Source organism: Oncorhynchus gorbuscha, unplaced genomic scaffold (assembly GCF_021184085.1).
Source record: "Oncorhynchus gorbuscha isolate QuinsamMale2020 ecotype Even-year unplaced genomic scaffold, OgorEven_v1.0 Un_scaffold_4391, whole genome shotgun sequence".
Lineage (NCBI taxonomy): Eukaryota > Metazoa > Chordata > Actinopteri > Salmoniformes > Salmonidae > Oncorhynchus > Oncorhynchus gorbuscha.
In genome coordinates this window covers 17,814-35,271 of record NW_025745285.1, presented here as the reverse complement: position 1 = coordinate 35,271, position 17,458 = coordinate 17,814, and the positions used below count along the sequence as shown (strand labels likewise).

General features: G+C 47.1%; 1 protein-coding gene across 1 annotated transcript in view; it reads right to left on the bottom strand.

Annotated features, from left to right (window-relative positions):
• Positions 1-132: 132 nt before the first annotated feature.
• The window catches only part of LOC124018229 (E3 ubiquitin-protein ligase HERC2-like), a gene marked incomplete at its 5' end in the record, with an annotated part of 35,022 nt that continues 17,696 nt past the window's right edge, over positions 133-17,458 (bottom strand). Inside the window, 4 exons of the mRNA XM_046333489.1 lie at positions 133-283; positions 8,876-9,066; positions 11,372-11,484; positions 12,842-13,036. Coding sequence (XP_046189445.1) covers positions 148-283; positions 8,876-9,066; positions 11,372-11,484; positions 12,842-13,036 — 635 coding nt within the window. The remainder of the gene's footprint in view (positions 284-8,875; positions 9,067-11,371; positions 11,485-12,841; positions 13,037-17,458) is intronic.

Here is a 17,458-nt window from a genome sequence, read left to right as displayed (position 1 = left end):
CAGAGAGCGAGACAACATGACAGAGTTCCATATAGCCTTCAATGAAGCCAAATAGTATTCTAGATGCTATTAATGCCTGTGGAATACAAGCGGATCAGAATGTTGCACAATAAAACTGTGGGATCATTCAACAGTATCTACCCCGCTTCACTGTAAACTAGTTCTGTTTGTACTTACCATTGTCTCTAGCTCATATCCTGTGAAGAGGGAGAGCAGAGGGACAGGTACGACCCGAGCCATCCCTTCCCTCACAGCTGACACCTGCTCATCAAACTCATGGAGCCTGGGGGAGACAGACAGGGACACGTGGTAAAACCAGGATGAATATAGAGAACAGAAATCCCTACAGTTACATTCCGCAATATTATACTGAACAAAAATATAAAAAGCAAAGTGTTGGTCCCATGTTTCATGAGCTGTCATAGAAAGTCCCTGAAAAGTTCCATACTCAACAAAAACCTTATTTCTCTCAAATTTTGTGCACAGATTTTTATCCATCCGCCTGACAGGTGTGGCATATCAAGAAGCTGATTAAAGAGAATGATCATTACACAGGTGCACCTTGTGCTGGGGACAATAAAAGGCCACTCTAGAATGTGCAGTTTTGTCACATAACACAAGGCCACAGATGTCTCAAGTTTTGAGGGAGCGTACACTTGGTATGCTGACTGTAGGAATGTCCACCAGAGCTGTTGTCAGAGCATTGAATGTTCATTTCTCTACCATAAGCCACATCCAATGTTGTTTTAGAGAATGTGGAAGTCCAACCTGCCTCACAACCGCAGACCACGTGTAACCACGCCAACCCAGGACCTCCACATCCGGCTTCTTCACCTGTGGGATTGTCAGACCAGCCACCCGAACAGCTGATGAAACTGTGGGTTCGCACAACCAAAGATTTCCTGAACAAACTTGTCAGAACCCGTCTCAGGAAAGCTCATCTGCGTGCTTGTCATCCTCACTAGAGTCTTGATCTGACTGCAGTTCTGCGTCGTAACCGACTTCATGCTCACCTTCGATGGCCACTGTCATGCTGGAGAAGTGTGCTCTTCACGGATGAATCCTGGTTTCAACTGTCCCGGGCAGATAGCAGACACCGTGTGCAGTTTGCTAATGTCAACGTTGTGAACAGAGCCCCATGGTGGGGTTATGGTATGGTGTTTACTGATGTCAACGTTGTGAACAGAGGGCCCCATGGTGGGGGGGTTATGGTATGGTGTTTACTGATGTCAACGTTGTGAACAGAGAGCCCCCATGGTGGGGGGGTTATGGTATGGTGTTTACTGATGTCAACGTTGTGAACAGAGAGCCCCATGGTGGGGGGGTTATGGTATGGTGTTTACTGATGTCAACGTTGTGAACAGAGAGCCCCCATGGTGGGGTTATAGTATGGGCAGGCATAAGCTACGGACAATGAACACAATTGCATTTTATCGACGGCAATTTGAATGCACAGAGATATCGTGACGAGATCCTGGGGCCCATTGTTGTGCCATTCATCCTCCTCCATCACCTCATGTTTCAGCAGGATAATGCACAGCCCCATGTCGCAAGGATCTGAACACAATTCCTGGAAGCTGAGAATGTCTCTGTTCTTCCATGGCCTACCCTTACCATACATGTCACCCATTGAGCATGTTTGGGATGCTCTGGATCGACCTGCACGACAGCGTATTCCAGTTTCCCATCAATATCCAGCACTTTGTACTTCGTACAGCCGTTGAAGAGGAGTGGGACGACATTCCACAAGCCACAATCAACAGCCTGATCAACTCTATGTGAAGGAGATGTATCTGCTGCATGATGTGAATGCTGGTCAGATACTGACTGGTGTAACTCTGTGTTGTAACTCCGTGTTGTCTGTTCACACTGCTATGCTTTATTCTGTTCACTGGTTTTCTGATCCACCGCCTCACCTTTGTTTTTATCTGGATTCCCAGTCATGTGACATCATCCATAGATTAGGACCTAATGAATGTATTCCCAGTCATGTGACCTCCATAGATTAGGACCTAATGAATGCATTCCCAGTCATTTGACCTCCATAGATTAGGACCTAATGAATGTATTCCCAGTCATGTGACCTCCATAGATTAGGACCTAATGAATGTATTCCCAGTCATTTGACCTCCATAGATTAGGACCTAATGAATGTATTCCCAGTCATGTGACCTCCATAGATTAGGACCTAATGAATGTATTCCCAGTCATTTGACCTCCATAGATTAGGACCTAATGAATGTATTCCCAGTCATGTGACCTCCATAGATTAGGACCTAATGAATGTATTCCCAGTCATGTGACCTCCATAGATTAGGACCTAATGAATGTATTCCCAGTCATGTGACCTCCATAGATTAGGACCTAATAAATGTATTTCATTTGACTGATTTCCTTCTATGAACTGAGTCAGTAAAACCTGAGATTGTTGCATGTTGCGTTTCTATTTTGGTTCAGTGTAGTTTTGGACGATTATTTTGATACGTGATTCCAGGTATTAATTTGTTTAAAAAAATATTCATATCAGTATCGGCACCTAAGTGATATATTGTGAGGTCCCTGGTAATTCTCAGTCCTACTTGAAGAGACACACAAACACACAACACTCTGGAGGACAGACTACAACACACACTCTGGAGGACAGACTACAACACACACTCTGGAGGACAGACTACAACACACACTCTGGAGGACAGACTACAACACACACTCTGGAGGACAGACTACACACACACTCTGGAGGACAGACTACACACACACTCTGGAGGACAGACTACACACACACTCTGGAGGACAGACTACACACACACTCTGGAGGACAGACTACACACACACTCTGGAGGACAGACTACACACTCTGGAGGACAGACTACAACACACACTCTGGAGGATAGACTACAACACACACTCTGGAGGATAGACTACACCACACACTCTGGAGGATAGACTACACCACACACTCTGGAGGATAGACTACACCACACACTCTGGAGGACAGACTACACACACACTCTGGAGGACAGACTACAACACACACTCTGGAGGACAGACTACAACACACACTCTGGAGGACAGACTACACACACACTCTGGAGGACAGACTACACACACTCTGGAGGACAGACTACACACTCTGGAGGACAGACTACAACACACACTCTGGAGGACAGACTACACACACACTCTGGAGGACAGACTACACACACACTCTGGAGGACAGACTACACACTCTGGAGGACAGACTACACACTCTGGAGGACAGACTACACACTCTGGAGGACAGACTACACACTCTGGAGGACAGACTACAACACACACTCTGGAGGATAGACTACACCACACACTCTGGAGGATAGACTACACCACACACTCTGGAGGACAGACTACACACACACTCTGGAGGACAGACTACAACACACACTCTGGAGGACAGACTACACACACACTCTGGAGGACAGACTACACACACACTCTGGAGGACAGACTACACACACACTCTGGAGGACAGACTACACACTCTGGAGGACAGACTACACACTCTGGAGGACAGACTACACACTCTGGAGGACAGACTACACACTCTGGAGGACAGACTACAACACACACTCTGGAGGACAGACTACACACTCTGGAGGACAGACTACAACACACACTCTGGAGGACAGACTACACACTCTGGAGGACAGACTACAACACACACTCTGGAGGACAGACTACAACACACACTCTGGAGGACAGACTACAACACACACTCTGGAGGACAGACTACAACACACACTCTGGAGGACAGACTACACACACACTCTGGAGGACAGACTACACACACACTCTGGAGGACAGACTACACACACACTCTGGAGGACAGACTACACACACACTCTGGAGGACAGACTACACACACACTCTGGAGGACAGACTACAACACACACTCTGGAGGACAGACTACAACACACACTCTGGAGGACAGACTACAACACACACTCTGGAGGACAGACTACAACACACACTCTGGAGGACAGACTACACACACACTCTGGAGGACAGACTACAACACACACTCTGGAGGACAGACTACAACACACACTCTGGAGGACAGACTACAACACACACTCTGGAGGACAGACTACAACACACACTCTGGAGGACAGACTACACACACACTCTGGAGGACAGACTACACACACACTCTGGAGGACAGACTACACACACACTCTGGAGGACAGACTACACACTCTGGAGGACAGACTACAACACACACTCTGGAGGACAGACTACAACACACACTCTGGAGGACAGACTACAACACACACTCTGGAGGACAGACTACAACACACACTCTGGAGGACAGACTACAACACACACTCTGGAGGACAGACTACAACACACACTCTGGAGGACAGACTACACACACACTCTGGAGGACAGACTACACACACACTCTGGAGGACAGACTACAACACACTCTGGAGGACAGACTACACACACACTCTGGAGGACAGACTACACACACACTCTGGAGGACAGACTACACACACACTCTGGAGGACAGACTACACACACACTCTGGAGGACAGACTACAACACACTCTGGAGGACAGACTACAACACACTCTGGAGGACAGACTACAACACACTCTGGAGGACAGACTACAACACACTCTGGAGGACAGACTACAACACACTCTGGAGGACAGACTACAACACACTCTGGTAATCAGTAGCACCCAGTTTAGAGGGAACACTGGTGATCGGTAGGAACACTGGTGATCAGTAGCACCCAGTTTAGAGGGAACATTGGTGATCAGTAGCACCCAGTTTAGAGGGAACACTGGTGATCAGTAGCACCCAGTTTAGAGGGAACACTGGTGATCAGTAGCACCCAGTTTAGAGGGAACACTGGTGATCAGTAGCACCCAGTTTAGAGGGAACACTGGTGATCAGTAGCACCCAGTTTAGAGGGAACACTGGTGATCAGTAGCACCCAGTTTAGAGGGAACACTGGTGATCAGTAGCACCCAGTTTAGAGGAACACTGGTGATCGGTAGGAACACTGGTGATCAGTAGCACCCAGTTTAGAGGAACACTGGTGATCGGTAGGACCCAGTTTAGAGGAACACTGGTGATCAGTAGCACCCAGTTTAGAGGAAACACTGGTGATCAGTAGCACCCAGTTTAGAGGAAACACTGGTGATCAGTAGCACCCAGTTTAGAGGGAACACTGGTGATCAGTAGCACCCAGTTTAGAGGAACACTGGTGATCAGTAGCACCCAGTTTAGAGGGAACACTGGTGATCAGTAGCACCCAGTTTAGAGGGAACACTGGTGATCAGTAGCACCCAGTTTAGAGGGAACACTGGTGATCAGTAGCACCCAGTTTAGAGGGAACACTGGTGATCAGTAGCACCCAGTTTAGAGGGAACACTGGTGATCGGTAGGAACACTGGTGATCAGTAGCACCCAGTTTAGAGGAACACTGGTGATCGGTAGGACCCAGTTTAGAGGAACACTGGTGATCAGTAGCACCCAGTTTAGAGGAAACACTGGTGATCAGTAGCACCCAGTTTAGAGGAAACACTGGTGATCAGTAGCACCCAGTTTAGAGGGAACACTGGTGATCAGTAGCACCCAGTTTAGAGGGAACACTGGTGATCGGTAGGAACACTGGTGATCAGTAGCACCCAGTTTAGAGGGAACACTGGTGATCGGTAGGACCCAGTTTAGAGGAACACTGGTGATCAATAGCACCCAGTTTAGAGGAAACACTGGTGATCAGTAGCACCCAGTTTAGAGGAAACACTGGTGATCAGTAGCACCCAGTTTAGAGGGAACACTGGTGATCAGTAGCACCCAGTTTAGAGGGAACACTGGTGATCAGTAGCACCCAGTTTAGAGGGAACACTGGTGATCGGTAGGAACACTGGTGATCAGTAGCACCCAGTTTAGAGGGAACACTGGTGATCGGTAGGAACACTGGTGATCAGTAGCACCCAGTTTAGAGGAACATTGGTGATCAGTAGCACCCAGTTTAGAGGGAACACTGGTGATCAGTAGCACCCAGTTTAGAGGAACACTGGTGATCAGTAGCACCCAGTTTAGAGGAACACTGGTGACCAGTAGCACCCAGTTTAGAGGGAACACTGGTGATCGGTAGGAACACTGGTGATCAGTAGCACCCAGTTTAGAGGGAACACTGGTGATCGGTAGGACCCAGTTTAGAGGGAACACTGGTGATCAATAGCACCCAGTTTAGAGGAAACACTGGTGATCAGTAGCACCCAGTTTAGAGGAAACACTGGTGATCAGTAGCACCCAGTTTAGAGGAACACTGGTGATCAGTAGCACCCAGTTTAGAGGGAACACTGGTGATCAGTAGCACCCAGTTTAGAGGGAACACTGGTGATCGGTAGGAACACTGGTGATCAGTAGCACCCAGTTTAGAGGGAACACTGGTGATCGGTAGGAACACTGGTGATCAGTAGCACCCAGTTTAGAGGGAACACTGGTGATCAGTAGCACCCAGTTTAGAGGGAACACTGGTGATCAGTAGCACCCAGTTTAGAGGGAACACTGGTGATCGGTAGGAACACTGGTGATCAGTAGCACCCAGTTTAGAGGGAACACTGGTGATCGGTAGGACCCAGTTTAGAGGGAACACTGGTGATCAGTAGCACCCAGTTTAGAGGAAACACTGGTGATCAGTAGCACCCAGTTTAGAGGAAACACTGGTGATCAGTAGCACCCAGTTTAGAGGGAACACTGGTGATCAGTAGCACCCAGTTTAGAGGGAACACTGGTGATCGGTAGGAACACTGGTGATCAGTAGCACCCAGTTTAGAGGGAACACTGGTGATCGGTAGGACCCAGTTTAGAGGGAACACTGGTGATCAATAGCACCCAGTTTAGAGGAAACACTGGTGATCAGTAGCACCCAGTTTAGAGGAAACACTGGTGATCAGTAGCACCCAGTTTAGAGGGAACACTGGTGATCAGTAGCACCCAGTTTAGAGGGAACACTGGTGATCAGTAGCACCCAGTTTAGAGGGAACACTGGTGATCGGTAGGAACACTGGTGATCAGTAGCACCCAGTTTAGAGGGAACACTGGTGATCGGTAGGAACACTGGTGATCAGTAGCACCCAGTTTAGAGGGAACATTGGTGATCAGTAGCACCCAGTTTAGAGGGAACACTGGTGATCAGTAGCACCCAGTTTAGAGGGAACACTGGTGATCAGTAGCACCCAGTTTAGAGGGAACACTGGTGACCAGTAGCACCCAGTTTAGAGGGAACACTGGTGATCAGTAGCACCCAGTTTAGAGGGAACACTGGTGATCAGTAGCACCCAGTTTAGAGGGAACACTGGTGATCGGTAGGAACACTGGTGATCAGTAGCACCCAGTTTAGAGGGAACACTGGTGATCAGTAGGAACACTGGTGATCAGTAGGAACACTGGTGATCAGTAGGAACACTGGTGATCAGTAGCACCCAGTTTAGAGGGAACACTGGTGATCGGTAGGAACACTGGTGATCAGTAGCACCCAGTTTAGAGGGAACACTGGTGATCGGTAGGAACACTGGTGATCAGTAGCATCCAGTTTAGAGGGAACACTGGTGATCGGTAGGAACACTGGTGATCAGTAGGAACACTGGTGATCAGTAGCACCCAGTTTAGAGGGAACATTGGTGATCAGTAGCACCCAGTTTAGAGGGAACATTGGTGATCGGTAGCAACCAGTTTAGAGGGAACATTGGTGATCGGTAGGACCCAGTTTAGAGGGAACATTGGTGATCGGTAGCACCCAGTTTACAGGGAACATTGGTGATCGGTAGCACCCAGTTTAGAGGGAACATTGGTGATCGGTAGCACCCAGTTTAGAGGGAACATTGGTGATCGGTAGCACCCAGTTTAGAGGGAACATTGGTGATCGGTAGCACCCAGTTTAGAGGGAACGCTGGTGATCAGTAGCACCCAGTTTAGAGGGAACGCTGGTGATCAGTAGCACCCAGTTTAGAGGGAACGCTGGTGATCAGTAGCACCGAGTTTAGAGGGAACGCTGGTGATCAGTAGCACCCAGTTTAGAGGGAACGCTGGTGATCAGTAGCACCCAGTTTAGAGGGAACGCTGGTGATCAGTAGCACCCAGTTTAGAGGGAACGCTGGTGATCAGTAGCACCCAGTTTAGAGGCAACGCTGGTGATCAGTAGCACCCAGTTTAGAGGCAACGCTGGTGATCAGTAGCACCCAGTTTAGAGGGAACGCTGGTGATCAGTAGCACCCAGTTTAGAGGGAACGCTGGTGATCAGTAGGAACACTGGTGATCGGTAGCACCCAGTTTAGAGGGAACGCTGGTGATCGGTAGCACCCAGTTTAGAGGGAACACTGGTGATCAGTAGCACCCAGTTTAGAGGGAACATTGGTGATCAGTAGCACCCAGTTTAGAGGGAACACTGGTGATCAGTAGCACCCAGTTTAGAGGGAACGCTGGTGATCAGTAGGAACACTGGTGATCGGTAGCACCCAGTTTAGAGGGAACGCTGGTGATCGGTAGCACCCAGTTTAGAGGGAACGCTGGTGATCGGTAGCACCCAGTTTAGAGGGAACGCTGGTGATCGGTAGCACCCAGTTTAGAGGGAACGCTGGTGATCAGTAGCACCCAGTTTAGAGGGAACGCTGGTGATCAGTAGCACCCACTTTAGAGGGAACGCTGGTGATCGGTAGGACCCAGTTTAGAGGGAACACTGGTGATCAGTAGGAACACTGGTGATCAGTAGGAACACTGGTGATCAGTAGGAACACTGGTGATCAGTAGGAACACTGGTGATCGGTAGCACCCAGTTTAGAGGGAACACTGGTGATATATATGTAGTTGTTTTCACCTGTAGTTGATGGCGAGGCGGACATACTCGGCCCTGTTCTCCAGGGTGATGTGGGAGTATTTAGAGCTGAGCTGGATATCCTGTCCGCTGGCGTTAGGGACTGTGAAGGGGAGAGTCATGCCCTCAAACTCCTCAGCCGTGGCCTCGTTGTCTCTGATGTACATCAGGCCAGGTATAAAGTCTTTATCCACCTGAAGAGGAAGAGAACAGCACTCCATTCAAATACAAGTGTAGAAATGACACGAGAAAAGACCAGTGGCCTTGCCTATAGTTGTATGTGTTTTCCATCTAAATGTGTGTTTTTCACTTGACTGTCCATCTCTACAGTCTACGAGACCTTGAACGGGAATCTCATGGGAGTTGGCTCTTAGGAGAGGAATGCATTTTTGACATTGTTTTAAGTGAAAGTCATAACTCACATTTTGCATGCGAGTCCTCTCTGATTACTATCAGAGTGGATACACAGTATGACTGGGTGAGTGACGCTCTCTGGCTGTATTCTGGCGCTGGGTAAATTCCTGTGTAACCTTCAGTAAAGCTTTGGGGGCTAACCCGCGTGACAACAGAGGCTTTTGTGAGGAAACAGCCTCTTCCTGTATCACGGTCAGGCTGAACACGTTCCAGAATCTCATGATTACAGCGTGGACGCAGGAGAGATGCACACGGTACCACAGTAAACACTAGTCTCTCACACACAGTCTCACACTACAGTAGAAGGTACATGTAGTCAACACTATAACCCAGCCTGTTAACTACAGTAGTAGTAGTCAACACTATAACCCAGCCTGTTAACTACAGTAGAAGGTACATGTAGTCAACACTATAACCCAGCCTGTTAACTACAGTAGAAGGTACATGTAGTCAACACTATAACCCAGCCTGTTAACTACAGTAGAAGGTACATGTAGTCAACACTATAACCCAGCCTGTTATCTACAGTAGAAGGTACATGTAGTCAACACTATAACCCAGCCTGTTAATTACAGTAGAAGGTACATGTAGTCAACACTATAACCCAGCCTGTTAATTACAGTAGAAGGTACATGTAGTCAACACTATAACCCAGCCTGTTAACTACAGTAGTAGTAGTCAACACTATAACCCAGCCTGTTAACTACAGTAGTAGTAGTCAACACTATAACCCAGCCTGTTAACTACAGTAGTAGTAGTCAACACTATAACCCAGCCTGTTAACTACAGTAGTAGTAGTCAACACTATAACCCAGCCTGTTAACTACAGTAGTAGTAGTCAACACTATAACCCAGCCTGTTAACTACAGTAGTAGTAGTCAACACTATAACCCAGCCTGTTAACTACAGTAGTAGTAGTCAACACTATAACCCAGCCTGTTAACTACAGTAGTAGTAGTCAACACTATAACCCAGCCTGTTAACTACAGTAGTAGTAGTCAACACTATAACCCAGCCTGTTAACTACAGTAGAAGGTACATGTAGTCAACACTATAACCCAGCCTGTTAACTACAGTAGAAGGTACATGTAGTCAACACTATAACCCAGCCTGTTAACTACAGTAGAAGGTACATGTAGTCAACACTATAACCCAGCCTGTTATCTACAGTAGTAGTAGTCAACACTATAACCCAGCCTGTTAACTACAGTAGTAGTAGTCAACACTATAACCCAGCCTGTTAACTACAGTAGTAGTAGTCAACACTATAACCCAGCCTGTTAACTACAGTAGTAGTAGTCAACACTATAACCCAGCCTGTTAACTACAGTAGTAGTAGTCAACACTATAACCCAGCCTGTTAACTACAGTAGTAGTAGTCAACACTATAACCCAGCCTGTTAACTACAGTAGTAGTAGTCAACACTATAACCCAGCCTGTTAACTACAGTAGTAGTAGTCAACACTATAACCCAGCCTGTTAACTACAGTAGAAGGTACATGTAGTCAACACTATAACCCAGCCTGTTAACTACAGTAGAAGGTACATGTAGTCAACACTATAACCCAGCCTGTTAACTACAGTAGAAGGTACATGTAGTCAACACAGTCAGAGCACAGCACCCCTCCCTCCCAACACACACACAGCACCCCTCCCTCCCTCAGCACCCCTCCCTCCCAACACACACACAGCACCCCTCCCTCCCTCAGCACCCTCCCTCCCTCAGCACCCCTCCCTCAGCACCCCTCCCTCCCAACACACACACAGCACCCCTCCCTCCCAAACACACACAGCACCCCTCCCTCCCTCCCTCCCTCCCACAGCACCCCTCCCTCCCAAACACACACAGCACCCCTCCCTCCCAAACACACACAGCACCCCTCCCTCCCTCCCTCCCTCCCACAGCACTCCTCCCTCCCTCCCACAGCACCCCTCCCTCCCTCCCACAGCACCCCTCCCTCCCACAGCACCCCTCCCTCCCACAGCACCCCTCCCTCCCAACACACACACACACTTCTAACTAAGTCCTGAACTTACTGACAGTCAACACAGACACACACGAGCAGACAGTGCAGGTTCAGTACCTCACTAAGGTCAGCGATGGTGAGGTTCATCCCAGCCAGCTGTTTCCAGACAGGTTCAGCCAGGTTGAGACTGAGAGGGGATCCGGTACGGATGGCTATTCCCAGGAGCACTCCTACAGGACAGAGATCTCCATTAGACTGGGTTAGGGTTGAGACAGAGGACAGAGATAAAGGACAGAGATAAAGGACAGAGATAAAGGACAGAGATCTCCATTAGACTGGGTTAGGGTTGAGACAGAGATAAAGGACAGAGATCTCCATTAGACTGGGTTAGGGTTGAGACAGAGGACAGAGATCTCCATTAGACTGGGTTAGGGTTGAGACAGAGATACAGGACAGAGATTTCCATTAGACTGGGTTAGGGTTGAGACAGAGATCCAGGACAGAGATCTCCATTAGACTGGGTTAGGGTTGAGACAGAGGACAGAGATCTCCATTAGACTGGGTTAGGGTTGAGACAGAGATAAAGGACAGAGATAAAGGACAGAGATACAGTGGGGCAAAAAAGTATTTAGTCAGCCACCAATTGTGCAAGTTCTCCCACTTAAAAAGATGAGAGGCCTGTAATTTTCATCATAGGTACACTACAACTATGACAGACAAAATTAGATTTTTTTTCTCTCCAGAAAATCACATTGTAGGATGTTTAATTAATTTATTTGCAAATTATGGTGGAAAATAAGTATTTGGTCAATAACAAAAGTTTCTCAAAAGTTTGTTATATACCCTTTGTTGGCAATGACAGAGGTCAAACGTTTCACATCTCTATTAGACTGGGAAAGGGTTTAGACTGAGGACGAACTGCCCGGATGGTAGTGCTGAGCCATTAACCGACATTTCAGGAGTTAAAACATACAGGAGGGTTTCTCTCCAGGAACAGGGTTGGAGTTAAAACCTACAGGAGGGTATCGCTCCAGGAACAGGGTTGGAGTGTAAACCTACAGGAGGGTCTCTCTCCAGGAACAGGGTTGGAGTTAAAACCTACAGGAGGGTCTCTCTCCAGGAACAGGGTTGGAGTTAAAACCTACAGGAGGGTATCGCTCCAGGAACAGGGTTGGAGTTAAAAACCTACAGGAGGTTCTCTCTCCAGGAACAGGGTTGGAGTGTAAACCTACAGGAGGGTCTCTCTCCAGGAACAGGGTTGGAGTTAAAAACCTACAGGAGGGTCTCTCTCCAGGAACAGGGTTGGAGAGCCCTGTTTTAGGGCTATACTTCCCCCAGGAATCTGAACATAGTTAGGTACAGAGCTGACTTGGCTGCAGGGTCAGGGGTCAGGGAGCGGAGGGAGAGGGTACCTATCTAAGAATCTGAACATAGTTAGGTACAGAGCTGACTTGGCTGCAGGGTCAGGGGTCAGGGAGCAGAAGGAGAGGATACCTACCTAAGAATCTGAACATGTTCATATGCAGAGCTGACTTGGCTGCAGGGTTAGAGGTCAGGGGTCAGGGAGCGGAGGGGGAGGATACCTACCTAGGAATCTGAACATGTTCATATGCAGAGCTGACTTGGCTGCAGGGTTGAGCAGGAAACAGTCTCTGTTCGCTCCTGACTCGTCTCGTCCATTAGGGGTCACGATGAGGAGAGGGGTCAGACCGTTCTGGAGCTCCTCACACATCTCTGCTATGGACTCACTGTAGCCCCCGCCACAGTCATCCACAGACTCACCTAGTAGAGGACACACACACACACACAGATCTCTATTATAGACTCACTGCAGCCCCTGCCACAGTCATCCACAGAGTTGGGGCGATGTTATGACTGTATCGTCTATCGACAATGATTGATGATATGGTGACATGATGGTTCAGCCTATTTGAACTTGAACAGCGCCCGCAGTAAAGAACGGCGTCTCAGAGCAGGGCAGAGTGATGCTCCTACTTGAACAGCGCCCGCAGTAAAGAACGGCGTCTCAGAGCAGGGCAGAGTGATGCTCCTACTTGAACAGCGCCCGCAGTAAAGAACGGCGTCTCAGAGCAGGGCAGAGTGATGCTCCTACTTGAACAGCGCCCGCAGTAAAGAACGGCGTCTCAGAGCAGGGCAGAGTGATGCTCCTACTTGAACAGCGCCCGCAGTAAAGAACGGCGTCTCAGAGCAGGGCAGAGTGATGCTCCTACTTGAACAGCGCCCGCAGTAAAGAACGGCGTCTCAGAGCAGGGCAGAGTGATGCTCCTACTTGAACAGCGCCCGCAGTAAAGAACGGCGTCTCAGAGCAGGGCAGAGTGATGCTCCTACTTGAACAGCGCCCGCAGTAAAGAACAGCGTCTCAGAGCAGGGCAGAGTGATGCTCCTACTTGAACAGCGCCCCGCAGTAAAGAACGGCGTCTCACGGAGCAGGGCAGAGTGATGCTCCTACTTGAACAGCGCCCGCAGTAAAGAACGGCGTCTCAGAGCAGGGCAGAGTGATGCTCCTACTTGAACAGCGCCCGCAGTAAAGAACGGCGTCTCAGAGCAGGGCAGAGTGATGCTCCTACTTGAACAGCGCCCGCAGTAAAGAACGGCGTCTCACGGAGCAGGGCAGTGATTGTCCTACTTGAACGGCGCCCCGCAGTAAAGAACGGCGTCTCACGGAGCAGGGCAGAGTGATTCTTCTACTTGCTATAGCCTATCTCAAAAAATATTTGATACAGAACGCAAAAGAGGAATCTAAGGCCAGGCAGAGCGGATAATTCCACTAAAGTTGAAACAAAATATTGTTTCTTGTTCTTGGTCAGATGCTTTAGACGATAGTCTGAACCTTTATAACGGACACCCCTTAAAACCCTCTGGGGGAGGTTCTAACTAAGATAACATGGAATTGTTTTAACATGGTCAGAACCAAGTATCATTCAGCTATTTCATTTAGAATTTTAGGACCCCTTAAGGTTTAAAACAAAATATATATAAAAAATGTTTTTGATGAAACATTGAATTTGGTCTTACTGCTATTAGCCCATATAAACACATTGAATAACAGATAGTCCTTACTGCTATTAGCCCATAGAAACACATTGAATAACAGACAGTCCTTACTGCTATTAGAAACACATTGAATAACAGATAGTCCTTACTGCTATTAGCCAATAGAAACACATTGAATAACAGATAGTCCTTACTGCTATTAGCCCATAGAAACACATTGAATAACAGATAGTCCTTACTGCTATTAGCCCATAGAAACACATTGAATAACAGACAGTCCTTACTGCTATTAGCCCATAGAAACACATTGAATAACAGATAGTCCTTACTGCTATTAGAAACACATTGAATAACAGATAGTCCTTACTGCTATTAGCCCATAGAAACACATTGAATAACAGATAGTCCTTACTGCTATTAGCCCATAGAAACACATTGAATAACAGATAGTCCTTACTGCTATTAACCCATAGAAACACATTGAATAACAGATAGTCCTTACTGCTATTAGAAACACATTGAATAACAGATAGTCCTTACTGCTATTAGCCCATAGAAACACATTGAATAACAGATAGTCCTTACTGCTATTAGAAACACATTGAATAACAGATAGTCCTTACTGCTATTAGCCCATAGAAACACATTGAATAACAGATAGTCCTTACTGCTATTAGCCCATAGAAACACATTGAATAACAGATAGTCCTTACTGCTATTAGCCCATAGAAACACATTGAATAACAGATAGTCCTTACTGCTATTAGAAACACATTGAATAACAGATAGTCCTTACTGCTATTAGCCCATAGAAACACATTGAATAACAGATAGTCCTTACTGCTATTAGCCCATAGAAACACATTGAATAACAGATAGTCCTTACTGCTATTAGAAACACATTGAATAACAGATAGTCCTTACTGCTATTAGCCCATAGAAACACATTGAATAACAGATAGTCCTTACTGCTATTAGCCCATAGAAACACATTGAATAACAGATAGTCCTTACTGCTATTAGCCCATAGAAACACATTGAATAACAGATAGTCCTTACTGCTATTAGCCCATAGAAACACATTGAATAACAGATAGTCCTTACTGCTATTAGCCCATAGAAACACATTGAATAACAGATAGTCCTTACTGCTATTAGAAACACATTGAATAACAGATAGTCCTTACTGCTATTAGCCCATAGAAACACATTGAATAACAGATAGTCCTTACTGCTATTAGCCCATAGAAACACATTGAATAACAGATAGTCCTTACTGCTATTAGCCCATAGAAACACATTGAATAACAGATAGTCCTTACTGCTATTAGCCCATAGAAACACATTGAATAACAGATAGTCCTTACTGCTATTAGCCCATAGAAACACATTGAATAACAGAACAAAAATCTAAACACAAATCTAAAGGGATTCTGTTCTTCAGTGTCCTATATCTGATAGCACAGTCATTCCTAACCCCTAACCACATTCCTAACCCCTAACCCCATACCCCATTCCTAACCCCTAACCCCATTCCTGACCCCTAACCCCATTCCTAACTCCTAACCACATTCCTAACCCCTAACCACATTCCTAACCCCTAACCACATTCCTAACCCCAAACCACATTCCTAACCCCAAACCACATTCCTAACCTCAAACCACATTCCTAACCCCTAACCACATTCCTAACCCCAAACCACATTCCTAACACCTAACCACATTCCTAACCCCTAACCACATTCCTAACACCTAACCACATTCCTAACCCCTAACCCCATTCCTAACCCCTAACCACATTCCTAACCCCTAACCACATTCCTAACACCTAACCACATTCCTAACACCTAACCACATTCCTAACCCCAAACCACATTCCTAACACCTAACCACATTCCTAACACCTAACCACATTCCTAACCCCAAACCACATTCCTAACCTCAAACCACATTCCTAACACCTAACCACATTCCTAACCCCAAACCACATTCCTAACACCTAACCACATTCCTAACACCTAACCACAAGCATATTTCCCCAATCCTAATGCTCAGATAAGTCAGAGTGGTGAGAAGCAACACACACCCTCCAGTTACGAAAGTAGACTCCAACAGTACATAGAAAGGAATGTGTGTCACGCTCTCATGAGGATGAACCTAACAACCTACTGAGGATGAACCTAACAACCTACTGAGGATGAACCTAACAACCTACTGAGGATGAACCTAACAACCTACTGAGGATGAAGCTAACAACCTACTGAGGATGAACCTAACAACCTACTGAGGATGAACCTAACAACCTACTGAGGATGAACCTAACAACCTACTGAGGGGGAACCTAACAACCTACTGAGGAGGAACCTAACAACCTACTGAGGATGAACCTAACAACCTACTGAGGGGGAACCTAACAACCTACTGAGGAGGAACCTAACAACCTACTGAGGAGGAACCTAACAACCTACTGAGGATGAACCTAACAACCTACTGAGGAGGAACCTAACAACCTACTGAGGGGGAACCTAACAACCTACTGAGGAGGAACCTAACAACCTACTGAGGGGGAACCTAACAACCTACTGAGGAGGAACCTAACAACCTACTGAGGATGAACCTAACAACCTACTGAGGAGGAACCTAACAACCTACTGAGGATGAACCTAACAACCTACTGAGGGGAACCTAACAACCTACTGAGGAGGAACCTAACAACCTACTGAGGGGGAACCTAACAACCTACTGAGGGGGAACCTAACAACCTACTGAGGGGGAACCTAACAACCTACTGAGGATGAACCTAACAACCTACTGAGGATGAACCTAACAACCTACTGAGGATGAACCTAACAACCTACTGAGGGGGAACCTAACAACCTACTGAGGGGGAACCTAACAACCTACTGAGGATGAACCTAACAACCTACTGAGGGGGAACCTAACAACCTACTGAGGATGAACCTAACAACCTACTGAGGATGAACCTAACAACCTACTGAGGGGGAACCTAACAACCTACTGAGGATGAACCTAACAACCTACTGAGGATGAACCTAACAACCTACTGAGGATGAACCTAACAACCTACTGAGGAGGAACCTAACAACCTACTGAGGATGAACCTAACAACCTACTGAGGATGAACCTAACAACCTACTGAGGAGGAACCTAACAACCTACTGAGGAGGA